Source organism: Motacilla alba, chromosome 7 (genome assembly GCF_015832195.1).
Source record: "Motacilla alba alba isolate MOTALB_02 chromosome 7, Motacilla_alba_V1.0_pri, whole genome shotgun sequence".
In the NCBI taxonomy this organism is placed as follows: domain Eukaryota; kingdom Metazoa; phylum Chordata; class Aves; order Passeriformes; family Motacillidae; genus Motacilla; species Motacilla alba.
Genome location: NC_052022.1, coordinates 32,312,040 through 32,328,984, shown reverse-complemented (window position 1 = coordinate 32,328,984; position 16,945 = coordinate 32,312,040). Strand labels below are relative to the sequence as shown.

Genomic DNA, 16,945 nt, shown 5'->3' with positions numbered 1-16,945 from the left:
TTCCCCCATAAAGTTAGGTAGGAAAATCTAACTTGAAACACTCTACAGGATGCTTCAACACGAGTATGTAGTCTCAAAAACTAATTATGTTTCATGAAAAATTAATTTCAGTCGTTATGTTAGAAAATAAGAAAGGACCAATATGTAATTTCAGTTGTATAACATAATACATGTATTTTATATATATATATTGGTAGGCTCTAAATGTAAGAGCTGTCTCAACAGTTCTCTTTTGCAGACTGCACAACAAAGTGTACTACTGTGTATTGTACAAGTGTGCTCATGAGCAGCTTGGAGTAGTCTGAGAAGATTTGCATCACATCAATTCATTTAAAGTTAGTGAAAAATCTTCTGAGTCATAAAGAATCTCGTCTTCTCATCAGGCCCATGATGGATGGGTAAAGCAATACCAACTTTCCTTTCCTCTGAATTCATCTCCACTTCCTTCCCAGTCTGGGATGATGCTCATGACAGTGCTAGAAAAAGAGCAGTTTCACATATACTGAATCAACCTTTTCGGGAATATTATGGGCTCCAAGGACTTGCTATTTTTAGATCCTGCATATAACCATGTGTGTGTTAGATTTCTTCTGATATTAAAGGACCATCAGGAGGGAATGGCTGCAATCTGTGGCAGGAATACGAGGGGAAAGAGATTATTCACAGCTTGTATGCTTTTTGTTGTCATCTGGAGGGCTTATCATCTCATCATTTACAATGTGGCTCTGTTGCAAAGTTGTGGAGTTCTTGGCATTTAAGAAAAGGTTTAAATTCTGCAGCTCAACCTGAGATGCAAACAGCCATAGGCAGGGCAGGCAGAAGCAGCTCCTAACTTGGAACAAACTGAAAGTTATTGCTAAGCCAGCAATAGATTCATGTTATTTTTTAAAGACCTCTTAGAAGCAAAGTGAGTGGCCAGTGTGGTCCATAAGCTGATAAGGTGACAAGGTGACTCCTACAAATCCCAAAAATGGTGTTTGGGGAGGAGTTGAGACAAGATCAGGTAAATGGGGTTTTTCATGTTCAATTCAGGAATTTCTGCAGGGCTGGAGATGTCCCACCCCCTCGTGGTGACATCTCCTGGTGCCACCCCCTGGAAGGAAGCTTTCCCTTACTCTTGTCAGCAACTCCCCATGGAGTGTTTGAAAATACCCCCTTGTTCCTTGTCTCTTTCAGGAACCCATCATGGCAATTAATTCCATGGTGGCAGCATGAAAAAGAAGGAAAAAAAGTCTATTAATTTTTTCTTAGCTTACTTCTTCTTTTTCATTTCTCCTTTCAGTGGAAATAATGTGCCTGGTGTAGGGAAGGCCTGCAGCACTAATAGGGTAAATTCTTTGGGTATTATAATATTGTTTTCTTGGAGCTTCAATATTTTCCTCTAATCATTACAACAGGAGAGTTTATTTTTTAATAGTAGTAATAATAATATGAAAGATATTGTCATGAAAAGTATGTAAAATTGAAGACCAGAGCACAAGGGAGGAGATGCTGCCCTGTTGTGCTGTGTGAGGGGGGTCTGCAGCTGCAGAACAGTAAAATATATATATGTGTGTGTTATATATATGTGTGTGTGTGTATATATATATATATATATATATATATATATATATATATATATATATGCTCTCACAAACCACTGAAGACAGAAGGAAAATATGTGCATTGTGCATCTTAGTAAGCAATGTTTTCTGCTTTAAATGGCATATTTCATTCCCCACTTGAGCATTTACAGGTGTTACATGAGCTGTGTTCTAGTCAGTTATTATTTATAATTGATTAAGCTCAATCCTCTTTGTGAAAGACACTAATCTGGTTTGGTGTGACACGTGTTTATCTGATGAGTTTTTGTCACTCTGTTTGCCACACCATAAGTCACATAAAGCAGCAGTATCCCATCTCAGCTAACAGGGAGTTTCTGTGCACAGCTTCTAGAATCATCATTGCAATCTAAGCAACACTCATGTTAATACTCATTACATATCAAAGAGGTTTTTTTTAAAAAAACCAAATTGAACGCAAGCAAAAAAATGGCTTTATTAAAATATATATTTTGTGTCATGTACAGATTTAGAGGGAAGAGATTTTTTTCTTTTTTTAAATAAATCCAAATGACAATTTTGTCCCACTTGCACCACACTGCTGAACTACCAACCCGTGTTGCCCATGTTTAGGTAATTGGGAAAGTTTTGAAGGGCAGGAAGGAGCTGCAGTGGAGTTCCAGCTCCTGTCAGGGTGCAAATGGAGTTATAGAAAGGGCAGGACCTGGGGGAGCTCCTGCTGGACTTGGGATGCACATGCAGCACGGAACATCCCATGTCTTCATGATCCCAGCCTGTCGCTGGCTGGGCAGGTGGAGAAGGAGTGCGCTTGGCCTTTTATTTTGATGAGTTATTTTTAAAAGCTAAAACCACATAAATGAATGATTTAGTGACTACTGGGAATACAGTCATTTTTCCTGATAAAATGAGAAGGCAGTAAAGCATCAAAATTTGATGTCATGGCTGTTAAATTCTGTAATTTTATACTTCCATTGATCAGAAAATAAATTTATGGCTACGTATTTTCAGCATTGTAAAAGTCCACATTATTTAATTGTTAATCTAAGGTCAAAAGTAAATTAGCATAATAATATCTGAACTGCACTGCCCTAAAATCCCCTGACAGACATCTTTCTGACTCCTGCTATTATAAAAACTGTTCCCATTGGTTCTTAACCCTGTTAAAGTTGTTCCTAGATAAGCTTTGCAAGGGTAGTTTATGAGAGCCTGTTTGAATAAGCAGTCCTTAGATGATGCCTTTGTGCTGGTGGGATGGCTGCTTTTTCTGTGAGATATTAGCACCACAGAGAGAGCCTGTATCAATCCTGATGCTTGTTATGACTTCCCCGTCAGTCTCATAAACTTTGTTAAAAATCTCACTGCTTTTCTTCACAGTCAGTTCTGACAATATTGTTATATATTCAAACTTATTTAAGTCTGGGGTTTTCCTCCCCCCTTTATTTTATCACCTTAATGCTCTAGTATTCATGTATATTGGGTTTCACTATTCAGCCTTTATGTGTTTTTGTTGTCCTGGGTCTATTTATTAATTAATGCCTTTCTCTGTGTTTTGGATGTCCATTAGTTTAAAGGGCTGTTGCTACAAGTGCTTAAATCTTGAGTTAAAAAAAAAAAAAGCCAAAAAGCCACTTTTCAGGGTGGCAAAAGACTTGTAATAACAATGTAAGAAGTGCATTTAATGCCATAATGTGTCTTTGGTTTTGAAAGGATTTGATCTAGGGGAAGATTTCAGGCACCTGGCTTTGGCAGCGGAATCTGGGCTTGTGGCTTCTCTATTGTAAAATGCAGGGGAGAATTAGGAAAACCGTAATTAGGAATCCCAAAATTAGGAAATCCAGAATTAGGAACCTTTTTGAATAGCAGCGTGCTGAAATGAACTGTCTAATGTGGTTAATTGGGAAGACAAGGGTGAAGTGAAGAGACCAGGAATGGGGTCCTGTTGGAAATCCTCTTCGGATTCCCTTGATTTTTCTTACACTTGTCTTCCACAGCAAGTCTGGGAGCACCAGAGCTCTGTGTCTGCGAGTGAAGTGCAGCCACACCTGAGTTTGGAGCTCCTGTGGCCATCTCATGGAGAGTTTCATCCATGCATAGGTGCACAGGATTCTGTAAAAATCTTGCCTTTCATCTGGGCTGGCGAGCCTCAGCTCAGCGCGATGTACCGTGTGTGCACTAAGATACCTGACTGAGTCTTTCAGAAATAGCTGGAATATTTCTGCTTCAGGCCCTGTGTTGCAGTTAGATTTGTTAAAATAATCCAGCTGCTGCCCCAGGGAAAGCAGCCCAGTTGCAGGATCACATTACAAGGCTGGAGAATCAGGGTCAGGCTTCCCATCCCTTCAGGCTGGGCAAAGTCATTTGCAAAACGAGGGCTCCGTGCTCTGCACCTCCAACGTGGCAATACAGAGTATCAGGATAATGATGAAGGCATTTAGGTCTCTTGGAAAAATGTCATTTAATTATTCATTGTGAACTGCTGGTTGAACTCTGCTGGCTGGGTCACACACGTTTTTGAGCTGCTTTGTACGCAGAGGAAAATGCAGGAGGGAATTCAATACAGTATCCCTGCCTGTTAATTATTGGCCTACTGATCCATGGAAAAAACCAAACATAACAGGCATTAAAGTAGCTGTTGAAGTTAGCATTAGTGAACAGCTCTGCCACATGCAAAGGCAGAAGAATGATAAGGAAAAGATGGTTTATAGGAAGTCACACTTGTTTTTCTATTGCTGCTATTTACTTTGAACATTTTTAAGGGGGGATCCTTCTGATGCTAAGAATCCATGGACTAATGGTATGATTGGGTAATATCTCATTTTCATTTGCATAATTCAAGTGAAACGAACGATTTTGCCCAACTAAGGGCAGCATAAATGCAGTGCCAGCAATCCCGAGCATGACTGAGTGCAGTAAGGGAATGCAGGTGATGACAGTTTATCACATGGCTAAAAAAACAAAAGTAGAAAATAGCTACAGTGTCAAAAAAAAAAAAAAAAGAAAAAATGGAGGGGATGCAGTTACTCATTTAGGTGATCTTTTATTTAAAGGAAATAGCTTTTTTTTTTTTGAAACACCAGGTGCATGTCTTGTGCTTTAGAACTTGGAGGAATTCCACTTAGACATGAATTTGCAGAATAAAGAGCTCAGGAATTGCCAAGGTATAATCTTTGCATGTTGTTAAAGCACTCCATGAAAGACTGAAATACCAGTTGAGAGAAGAAAAGAAACAAAGCCCAAAGACCAGTTTTCTGTCCAGGAAAGGGAGGCTGTACCTACCAGGAGGTCTGGGTTCTCCAGAAGAGAAGAGCAGGCAAAGGCTGAGCACACAAAACTTGTGCCACACCTACTTGTAGCCATCCAAGGAGAACAATTTAATTACTTAAAAATTGAGAACAGTCATGGAGTGCTGTTAACTTAGCAGGAAGAATGAGAAGAGTTCAGAATCTGGTCAGACTCAAATCAGTAATTATAATTATCCCAGTAATTGCAGAAAAATACTGCATCTGGGAGGTGATTATGGGTTTGTATACCCTCAACTTCTCCTTTTTAACCGTGTGAGACAGCACCCTATTATCTTCTTTTTATTCCCTTACTTCTCACTTACTTCTTTCTTTAGCACTGGAGGGGAAAAAAACCCTGAAAAAATATTGAGCTCCACAAAATGCAATTAAATCCTCTCTTTAAGTGCCAAGGGCTGGAGGTGAGGAGGGGAAGGAGCATATTTCATCTCTTCTCTTGTGTTTTGAATACTCAGAAGTTGCCTATGAAATGAAGTACTTCAGGTCTCATGAGTGGCTGGTGGGACGCAGGGTCAGTATCATGCTGTCTGGGAAAACAGGGGTGCACAAGGGTAAGGTATGTTCAACAAAGATGCTCCACACTTCAAGGATTCTTTTTCTGGAAAAAAAAAAGATATCATGCAATTAGTTTTGAGTGTACTTATAACCTTACACTGTATTAGCACAATAAAAACAAATTTTTATCAGTAGAAAATTTTTATATTTAGAAAATATAAAGGGTGGAAGATGTGATTCTGTTTCAGATTATTTTTCTCTGTCTATCAAGGATATCCAGGCATTTGAAAAAGAAAGCAAAACTTGGAAATAGACAATGGCACTTATTTTTCTGCAAGCTTGTTTTCTCTGCATGTTTCTCCATATTTATTTCTTGGCATTGAATGGACTGCCCAAGTAGTGTTACCATCACCCAAAATGGCAAAGACTAATTCAGTGCTTGACTGACTCTTTGAATATCTCAAGATGGGTTGTACCCATAAGGATCCTGGAGTCCAACTGCCTGCCCCTTGCAGAGTCCTAAACAGAACCACCTAAAACTAAGCCATGTGTCACCAAGAGCCAGCTGGTATGTGTGAGGTGTTTACCTGTGAAAGGGGTGTGGTTGTGATATTTTGTGAAAATCCCTTTGCTAGGATTTTCTTCTCCTGAGAAGCTGAAGGGCCTCAGCTTCAAGTGTAAACAATTTGTTATCTGCTGCTGTGGAATGCAGCAGGTGCTTCCTCGATGGTCAGTGTGGGATGTTTCTACTTGGTGGCCAATCCAGGAGGCAGCAGCTCTCGGACTCTCTGGGAGTCACAGAACTTTGTTATTCATTCCTTTCTATTCCTGTCTCGCCTTCTGATGAATCTTTCTCTTTGTTCTTTGTAGTATAGTTATAGTGTGGTCTTTTTTAATGTAATATATATCATAATATAATAAACCAGCCTTCTGAAATGGAGTCAAGATCTCTCCTTCGCTTCACCAAGTCCTGACTGCCCAGAAGACCCACGGTAATAAATGGTGACCCCAGACGCGGCAATAAGGGGAAAGAAAAAATCACAAAAGGGGTGAAATGAAAAGAGTTGAGAAGGAGCAGGAGGACACTGCTGACAGTGTTTCGCAAACTCTATTCTGTGTATCTATTATGTGTGCCAGCAGTAGTAACAAAAGCACTTAATACTCCTCAAACAATTTGGAGTTTTTGCTTCTACAAATCACTGTGGCCACTGTTCATGGCCAGTCATTAGCCCTGGACACTAAAAGGGGGCAGCAAGTTTCTGGGTTCTTCCACATGATGGTTTTGTAAGATGATGTCAGCAGACTGTGAGCCACAGTCAGGGCACACTGAGGACCAGTGGGGTTTGGGATCTGCTGGAGTACATTTTGCTGACATGAAGAACAGGGAGGCCCCTGCATATTGTTCTTCTGTGACGTAAAGAAAACAAGATTCCCTTTTTGTGTGGAGAATCAGAGCTGAGCACTTCCATTTCCCTCCAAAGAAGCAGGCTGGAGATAAAATCCCCTTGAGATCCTGGGTTGCACCTTGGTGTCTGCACAACTGCTGTGTCAGACCCCAGCGAGAGCAGGAAACACAGGCTCCTTCAAAGGGACAATCTCCCCATTTCAGAACACAACACTTCTCTGTCCATTACATCCCTTGGAGATCCCTGCTGGGTCAGGACCCTTTAACAGTTCTAATAATGCCTGGCATGGCAGGACAGGAGCTCTCGGGAGCTTTGCAGGTGTTGGCATACTGATAACATGGCAGGGCAGAGCCAGAGGGACTGTGGTGAGCTGAAGGGAAGAGCTTGAAGGCCCCTGAAGAAGGGAAGAGCTTGAAGGCCCCTGAAGAGAGGGACCTTCCACAGAGCATCGATGACAAGTGCCATGCCCAGCATCTTGGGCAGAAAAAAATCCAGATTTAATGTCATCTTTGGGGTCAATAGGCTTTTGAGAGGCTTTGCAGAAAAATACCTGGGCTGGTCTCATTTTTTATTGATATCTCAAAAAAAGCAGTTATGCCGTGGGGAATGTTTTGGGGAGGAATCATGAACAAAATTCTGGGTGAACTTTGCCTCATCCTACTGAGGCTGATCTACACCATCACAAAAGCTACAGTAAAATTTGCTAGGTTGTCTCGAGCCTGGCTAACCTATCTCTAGGTATTTTGGTTATTCCCTTGAAATCCTGAAATTTGTTGAATGGTTAGGTTTGGAATAATTCATGCTGTGGGCACTTACCAGCAAGTAAGAGTCATTACAATGTTTCTCATCCCAGGGGTTTTATGTGCATTTTGTGGCTGTTTCTTGCAGAGGCTGAAGGAGCTGAAACAGAGGGAGTTTGCTCGAAATGTAGCATCCAAGTCACGAAAAGATGAAAGAAAACAGGAGAAAGCCCTTCAACGTTTGCACAAGCTAGCTGAGCTAAGGAAAGAGAGAACCTGGTAAGTCCATAGCTGCTCAAACAGAAAAATATTTTAAATAAGCCCTCCACTGTTTGCTGATGCTGTGGGATGCAGGAGACCCTCGGCGGTGTAGCCACACACATGAGTTTTTAGGGCGTTTTGGAAGCATTCTGTGCTCAGTATTTGATTCACACTGTGTGCAGGAATGAATGTTTAACACTGCTTTTTCAGCTGAGCTAAAATGACACATATTTTTAGTTTAAAAAAAGATGTGTTTCATATATATTTCATAAAACCAGGCACTTTGGTTGAAAGCTGAGTGAACTAGGTCATGCATTTGCAGGCTGACACTACTTCATTGATGAGGTGAGGAACACAGTCTGTCTCTCTAGGATGTAACAGATCTCTGCGATTTAGTTTTCAAAATGCTCGCCTGGGAAAGCATCCAGAAACCTAGCTTTAGATCTCAATAGCCAGATTTTTTTAAATTAAAAGGTAAATGCTTCTTTTCCCCTGCTCAGCAGAGTGTTTACCTCCCTCTGCAAAAATGATTCCTTGCTACTCGTACATTTTTAGTATTGTGTCTAGGCAAGCTGTTGAAATTAGAGTTGAGCTTGGTTGTTGTGACTGAATTTTCAAAATATGACACAGTTCTGACACCGATAAGCCACTGGAAATGTATGTACTTGTCACAGTGTAATCTCTGGAGAAAAAAAGAAAGAAAAAATGTAGATGCTCACATGCAAATGTTTTCTCTTTATTCAGCCTTCACCTCTCCAAGATGATCTAACAGAGAAGTCCAACCAAGCTGCAGCTCCTGTTCAGAAATAGTCTCTTTGTCCCTAGTTTGGATGGTGGGCAGTGTTCCTGAAACAAAGTCTGAATGAGCAGGTGGATGGGACATGAGTGTTGTAGGGTCTGTTTGACAGGAGAAACACAACACCTAACTTTTTAATCTTCTTATGATAACTCATGCAGAGAGTCTTTCTCCTCCATGAGTGTTTAACTGTTCATGTTTTATAATTGAGCATATTAGATATCATTCCCCCTAAACAGGCTCCAAAACCTGAGTTTTGCATATTGCATGAGAAAAAGAGGAACTTACTGTTTTCCTTTTTCCATGCTAGTGAAGCACTGATTTTGCAAGCCTTTGTTGTTTCTGATTATTTGGAGTTTTTTTTTAAATATCATTTTGCTAGTTCCTGAAGGAGAATTTCTACCTGAGCCTAATTTATCTATTTCATAATTGCTATTTACTACCAATTTGCATCCTTAGAGGTGTGACATAGACAGACACATAGGATTTTTTTAAACTGGCATTTTCTAGGCTGGTTTTGTAGAAGTCACCATTTTATTCTGTGAAAGAAAGGATTTGTGTGTGGGTTTGATATATATTTCGAATTTATAAAGAACTGGGCAAGGCAGGAATTCTCATGAGGAATTCCTTTCTCATAAAACCTCTACCCTAGTTTCTAGACCTGATAGGGTAAAGACATTATTCTTCATCTCAGCACTTCTTGGGGTCCTAAATGACTCTTGAAAGTTTTACCAGTGACTCATCAGTGAGTATTGCTCTGCGCTGTAACACAGAATAATTTGGCTAAAACAAACAAATGGTTTTAACGTAGGTCCATTACTCCTAGTGCTGAGCGGTTTTTGTGGATCCTGGAAAATTGTCAGCTTAAACACTTTTTCCTCTTCTCTTTGCTTCCTATTAAGTCAAATAGAACAGATGGGAAGAGGACATGAAATGAAGAACAGAAGTAGACAGTGATAAATTTTTTCTCAAGAGGGATGAATCACTTGCTTTACTTCTGCCAGCCGAAATTCTCTCCCCAGTTTTATTTCTCCATGAAAGAAATTGCTGAGATGGCACTGGTTTGGTCTGTGCACACAAATAGGATGGGAGCTGCTGGGGGATCGCCTGTGGGCAGAGCAGCAGTCACTGGAATGATGACTACGTGGGAAGTGCTCTATGAAGCACTCTATGATTTAATGTATTTTGTAGCATGAAGGAATGTAAAACTGCAATCTGTAGTAATAGTGTTGTAACCATGGTGGTCTGCTGGGAGGAGAAGCAAGATTTTTGTGGAGACAGGCAGCTTTGGCCAGCCAGTGTGTCTAGGAAAAGTTAACTGCTTTGTAGGAATGTTAGTCCTTCGGCTGATAACCTCACATAAAGGAGCATAATATTTACTCATCCTATTTTTCAGTAATAGTAAACTGATCTTTATTATAAAAGATGGCATTTTTTTGTAGTCTAAAGGTACATATCCACAGAGTCTTCCTCTTTCCTTAAAAAGCCCCCCTAAATACCAATGTAACACCGTGTTTCTGTCAGCGGTTCTCTGAATGGTACTGACTCGAAGTTTTATTTTCCTTCCTAGTGCTCCTGGAAGCGGCCCTATGTTCAAATCCACTACGGTGACTGTGCGAGATGATTGCAGTGACATCCCCAAAAGTGCTGCCATAGATTCTGCCCAGAGCCAGGATTTCAGCTGCACACTAATGCACGATGCACAGAGCTGCAAAGACATTGCTTCTGTCATTTCTTCAGCTCCTGGAGATGCAGGTAGCCATCAATCCGACCCTAACAAATGCGGAGATCAGCTTCAAGGAACTCAAGGACACAGAGTTGGGTTCTCCTTTGCTTTTCCTAAGAAAGCAGCAGTCAAACTGGAGTCTTCAGCTGCTGTTTTCTATGAGTTTAATGAGGAGACCTCCATGGAGCATGGATTTAGCAGAAGGAGCAGGTTTGTTCCGGGAACGTGTAACCTTCAGTCTCCTTCAGCAGCAGAAATAGTTGTGTGCCCTGAGGAGAAACACAACTGTTTTCAGCCACTGGTGGAAAAATGCATAGACACGGCAGAAGCTCCCGAAGCTCAGGAGTCAAAGGAGCTGTCCAGTGAAGGGAGCAGGGCGCTGGAGAGCCCAGCTTTGCCTCCTGCCATGTCCCACTCGAAGCAGCCGGTGTCCTCGGACACGGATGGCCACGGTGTGGATGTGAGTGTGGCCGAATTCGGGGACCAAAGGCTGGCCCTGGCTGCAGACAGTGCCCAGGTCCTGCCCCTGGATGGCAGCGGGCACGAGCTGCGGGCAAACAGAGCTCCTGTGCAGGAGCTGGTGGAGGATTGTTCCTCTCTGCAGGATGCTGCAGAGGAAAACTGTAATGATGGGAACAGGGATCCACCTGCAACTGAAACTGAAATAAATCTGGGGGCTGATGCAGCAGTTCCAGCACCGTCTGAAGAAGGTAGCGGAGGCCCAAAGAGCAAACCAGACGTATACAAGAGACCCTGTCAGCCCTTTGTTCCTGTTCTTAGCAAATATGGATCAAATGTTCTTCAGTGGCCATCAGAAATGTTAATTTACACAAGTACAGACCCATCAATTTCTTATAGTTGTAATCCTTTATATTTTGATTTTAAGTCGTCAAAAGCAAGTGAAAGCCAAGAAAAGCCCAAGCATCAACCAAACATACCTCATTTGCACCATAAAACTGAATCTGATCATATCTTAGTCTCAGATTTTACAAAAAGACCTACTTCAGAGTGTGGCGATTATGAAGTAGAAGTGAATAAAAATGTGTGCAACTATACAATACCCCTGTTAAGTGATGTTTCCCTCTTCAGAAATTGTGACCTTGCAAAAAATCAAAACAAAGTGTCCTTGGATGAGTCATTCAGGATTAGAAAAATAGAGAAGTATCACATATCTCATAACCCCTTACGACAAAACACTGTGATAGATGAGAAATACAACAAAGTCTGGATCAAAGAAGGCCATGAAAAATGGCTTCACAAAAGCAGAAAACGGAAAAGGAGAAGAAAATTATGTCATTGTCATTATCATCACTGTGGAGACACAACAGTAGCAGAAATGGAGATGTCTCCGGTAACTGAAAAAGAAGTTACTTACAGAGATGAAAATAAATATCAGCACCTCCAAAATAATGCAGAGAGGTGCAGGCATGATGCAGGAAATATCTGGTTAACGGCAGGTGAGGTGCAGCAGTCACAGCCAAAATTCGGCATTGAAAATGGTCCTAAGAGAGTCGTGTCTGCATCAGATCACATACACTGGGACAGAGGCTGGTGTGACTTTTGGAGTGCAAAAAGCAGTGGCCATCACCATGGCTGTAAGGGAGCGCACAGAAAGAGCAAAGCGAGCTCCCGGAGGCAGGGGAAGCAGCTGAGTTCCAGGAGGCACAGCCTAAGGCACTCTAAAACGTGCTGTAGCTGGAAAGTCAGGAGGCCAAGCTGTAGCCCAGAGCATAAATGTTCAGGACAATGCAGTGAGGAGAAGGGGCCGAGCCAAAACCAGCCCACAAAGAGAGGATACAGTGTTCTGACAGAAGAACCCGAGAAACCCCACCGCAAGCGGAGGCAGCACACCTATTCCTCTTCCTCGGATGAAAGCTCATGTGGACAGGCACTATCAGCAGAGGAATACCTAAGGCAAGGACATGGTTTAGGTGCCTGTCACAAGGCAAAAGGGAAACGCAGGAAAAGGAAGACTAGGATCCATCATGTTTTCCTTGACAGGAATGCAAAAAGTGAGACCCCTGAATCTTCCAAAGAAAATTCTGCCAATTCTACGTTAAATATTTTGGGGGACTTACAGACTCAAGACAATCTAGAGGAAAGTAATGCAGCTCCCAGAGATGACGATGCAAAAGACGGGGATGAAACAATGGAGCTGGAGGAAAGCAAGTCACCTCCAGAAAGTGCTGGCCCACAGGTGGTGGAAGATGATAAAGCGACGGCGTGCGCAGAGATGGAGAGCGCACCGGCCACGCTTCCTGATGGCACCATCACAACTTCTGCTGCTTCTCCTGCCCCCCAGCACAGTGCTCCAGCAGCTGCTGTCAAACAGGGTGTTCCCCAAGAGGGAAAGAAAAAGGAAAATGTGAACAGTCGTGAAAATCAAGCTCGTTACAAAGTTCCCGTCCCCAAGAGACACTTGGAACAAACTCCTCCTAAATCCTATCTGTGCCATTATGAGTTGGCCGAGTCTCTACCGCACGAGAAGATGGGCGAGGTGGCCGGTGAATGGGTGCAGTGTAACCCCGGCATATTCAGCAGCCCCCCGCCCTTGCCGTTCAAAGAAGCACATGTAAACACCCACACCTTCCTGACCACCGAGCAGTTAATAGCCCCTTTCCCCCTGCCCGATCAGACACTGCTGTTCCCTCCTGACAGCCCCGAGAAGTTCAAGGAGCTCCCGTCGGAGGCCTATCAGCAGGTGGTGCCGCAGAACGTGCTGTCCGGCAAAGTGAAGTTCGCGCTGGCCCCGCCGCCCCCGGGCTCGGCGCTGCCGCCGCCGCCGCCGCCGCTGCGCTCCGCCTCGGTGACCACCATCCACCACACCGTGCTGCAGCAGCACGCCGGCGCGCTCAAGCTCCTGCAGCCGCACACGCAGTTCCTCTCGCAGGTGCCGGCTCTGTCCCGGGCGCCTTTACCTCAGCTGGCCGTGGCGCCGCGGCTCTGCCCGGCGGCACACGCCCTGGTGGCGCCGCCGCCGCTGCCGCTGCTGCCGCCCTCGGTGCTGCCGCCCGCGCCGCTGGCCTTGCCCCCGCTGCCGCACTCCGTCTTCCCGGCCCTGCTGGCCCCGCACCCGGCTGTCATCCCCCTGCAGCCGCTCTTCTAGCGGGGGGGAAAAAAGCCTTCAGCTAAACTGCTGTTTCTGCCAGTCCGCCCCCTGCCCAAGCTTTGCAAAGCGGTCCTGGGAACTGAACTGGTTAAAATTCCTTGTTGCTCGGGAAGCATTTACTGTAAGTATTAACGATGCAACAAACATTCAGACCTGTACTATTACTAAAGCACTGAATAGTCTGATACTAATTATGAACTATATATATATATATGTGAAAATCATGTCTTAGAATATGTATAATGTATATAAAATATATTTATAGTTCTATAACTTATGTTGTAAAGTATTCACTTTTTGTTTTTTATCTTTGTGTATTTGCACCTATTTAATGTTTAGACAAAGCTGATGCACTATGTTTTGTACTATGTTCTCTGAAACTGTAAATCTAGTGACAAACTATCTCTTGCAATAAATTTTTGTTAACTACTTAAGTATATCAAAAATCTTTCATTATAAGCCTCATGGATGTTGTTCTTCCATGTCCTTCTGCAGCTGAATAGCGTCCTCTGCCCCTGCTGTGCTGGGATAACCAGGTTTCCTACACATCAGTGATTTATCAGGGAGGCTCAGAGGCCAATACCTCGAGGGCAGCTGTCTCACCAAGCCAGAGAGAAAGGGTAATAGATGTGTTTGTGTTAGCAGCTTGATGTCACCGTGACAAATCTTGCCCGCTTGTACTATGTGCACACACTGCTGACTGGTGGAGCCGATCCCTTTTATACCAAACCACAGAAAGGCAATGTAACAAACATAACGCTGGTGATGGAAGGGGAAGAAAGGCCAATACTGACAGCAGTTTGGCTTGGAGGGAATATTGCTTGTAGCGGAAGGGTAGAGCCTTGGTTCCACCCAGCAGTTTCTCTGATGGCCCACAGGTCTGTCGGAGAGAGGTCCTTGCTGCTGGGCAGCGTGTGAAGGCAGCAAGAGCACAGCAGCATGAAGGGGACGTCAGGAAAGCCACCGGGGTTCGATACAAATTCTTACCTCACTTCAGCCCCCTGCTTCCTGCAGCATTTCACTAAAGAAATAGAATAACACAGAGTAGAGATTAATTGAAGTAATAATATGCTGCCACTGTTTCTAACTGTATTTCAGAGACTTCTCCCTACCTCTGCAGCCTTTTCATTGCTATCAGACCTCACCCAGCTTTAGCTGGTGGAATCTCCTCATTTGCTCTAGCATGAGGTACATCAGAGCCATGCCTGCGACGGTCCAGAATAAAAGCAGAAGTCATTCTGAGATAGAGCCATCCCTTTGAGTTAAAATGAAGTGTTTTCATGTGAGTGAAGCCAAGGATTTGCAGCATGAAGGTTAGTGCTAGAAGTAGGCCCTCCATAAGAAAAGGTAGGTAGGCTCTCCCAATTAGTTCCTTCTTTTCGCCTTTTTATATGCTATAATGAAATCATATAAAGTTGAACTGAACGAATAGTGAATTTTAAGTATAATTAATATACACTGCATATTAATAGCTACAGGCATAAAGTAATGCTGTATCTTACAACATATATATCTGGATCTTATTTTCTGCATCGATAGCATTAGAGCTTACCTGTATGGATATTGCAAGTTTTAGTATAATATTACATCAAAACTGTGGCAAACAACATCTTGCCACTGTGATTACAGAGTCACCTGCTCAGGGGATGTGAGTTTCCCATGTTGAGTGGTCACAAAGGGCGAATCTATGTTAGAAAGCAAAAAGCTGATAAGGAAGAGCAGATGAGCAGCCAGGTTCTGGAGAGTGCCCGGATCCCCCACCTGAGGCTGCAGCATGTGATGCCAGAGGGAAGGCATATTTTCTCTAGCTCACACTTCAGGTGGATGCCCATTTCTATTCATGTGGTACCTAAAGAATACAGGACTAAGTGACTTTATACTGCTTTATTTCAAGAGTCTGCTTCATAAGGTGTTTGTCTCCCCCACCTCCTGTGGCCGAGCGCGGGAGTCTCCGTTGGAAGTGGGAGGGTTGTCCTGGGTGACTCGGGGCCCTTGGGTGACGTGTCCTGGCTGCTGCCCTCCTCTGTGGGAGGCAGCACACACCCTGCGTTCTGATCTCCCATCAAAGACAAAATCCATCTCATCATAGAGCAGCACATTAAGAAAAAAAGAAAAAGAATCCACATAGGACTAATACGGTTGCACGTTCTGGCAGAGTAAAAGTAGCCAATTTAAAATTTTCAGTTGCAATGTTCATTGAAAAAGCCCATCTGTGAACTTGGAAGTCCACATTTTTTTCACCAAAATGTTCCAACACCTTTGAATTCTTCTTTTCCCTTACAATTTAGATTATTTTAGGTTGGTAAACAGTTTTAAGACATTGCACAATTCTTTATTATCTACTGTAATTGCTGTTCAATAGTGTATAAACGATTTAAAATATAAGACTAATAACCATAAAATGTAATAATTTTCTAAGATGGTATTGCCTTTAATGCTAGAACTGTTTGTATATGTGACTTCATATGTAAAAGCAAAAGCAGTATAAAAATAAATCATAAGTTAAGTTTCAAATTGAACACACTAAATTAAATTACCTAATGAAATATTCTTTTGAGTTTCTGGTTTATTATTAAATACATAATTCCTAGTAAGTTATATAAGGGTAGCTCTTCTTTTGTATCTTTTATCTGGTATTTTCGATTAAATGTGTATTTTTATTCCATAAATTGGTAGTCTAATTTAGAAACAAAAACAATTGCAAGGGCTAAATAACTGAATTTTTATAATTCTAAATAAATTCTACCCAATTCCTTAAATCTAAGTAATTTTCTTCTGAATTTACAAATTTGCACAGATCTAGTGCGCCTAAGCTCCTGGCCACTTTGCCAAATTTAGAATTTACTGGGATTTCTTCCTAGTGCAAGCAGTAAAAGTGGTGCTCCCAAGGGCAAGAATGAGACCTTGGTATCGAGCCCTATGTGAAGTTAGAGAATTTGTGGTTTCCCAGAGCAGCTCTGCAGAGAAGTACCTGAAAAGGCACTCTGTTCCATTGACATGAGAAGAAAACCTTTATTTTGGTCCTTAGAAAGTTGCAGCCTGCCCAGACTGACCTTCCTGGGGACGTTCCATTTCTCAGGTAATGTGAGCCATGAAATACTGGTCCAGAGCAGCTCTTGGGCATTAAGGAATGCTGTGAGGGACACTTTGGAGTAACCGGGCTCTTGTCTTGTGTCTCTTGTGTCTGTAGGCGCACGGAACTTTTGAAATGTTGCCAATATATGTCAGGAACGGGGTTGTTGATTTGGTTTCTTTCACAATCTAGAAGCTGCACGAGTTGTTAATTGAGAGAATTAACACCAGGTTTCAGAATCTGCACGAGTGAGCGATGGGTTGTGGCCCACGGAGAAACTGCAGGTCACAGACATTGGTAAAAGAAACACTTTGTGCGGAGGATCACGGAGTGAGAATGGTTTTACTTTTCAGTTTAATCAAACAGCAACCAAATGGTCGTGAAGCAATGTCTTCTTTACCTGACATGTTAGCTTTTTATTAGCTTGTCAACTCTCTGCACTTGTAAGAATCCTTTTAGGAAAGGTATTGAAACAAAG

The 16,945-nt window shown here is 42.6% G+C and overlaps 1 protein-coding gene across 6 annotated transcripts in view; it reads left to right on the top strand.

The window, feature by feature from the left end:
* The window catches only part of ZNF804A (zinc finger protein 804A), a 189,895-nt gene extending 173,989 nt beyond the window's left edge, over positions 1-15,906 (top strand). For 3 of the 6 annotated variants that reach the window (XM_038141824.1, XM_038141823.1, XM_038141822.1), the window contains 2 exons: positions 7,651-7,781; positions 10,130-15,906. In XM_038141824.1, coding sequence (XP_037997752.1) covers positions 7,651-7,781; positions 10,130-13,391 — 3,393 coding nt within the window. In that variant the 3' untranslated portion in view covers positions 13,392-15,906. The remainder of the gene's footprint in view (positions 1-7,650; positions 7,782-10,129) is intronic. The other 3 variants (XR_005257514.1, XR_005257512.1, XR_005257513.1) reach the window with 3 other exon arrangements.
* The last annotated feature ends 1,039 nt before the right edge of the window (positions 15,907-16,945 follow it).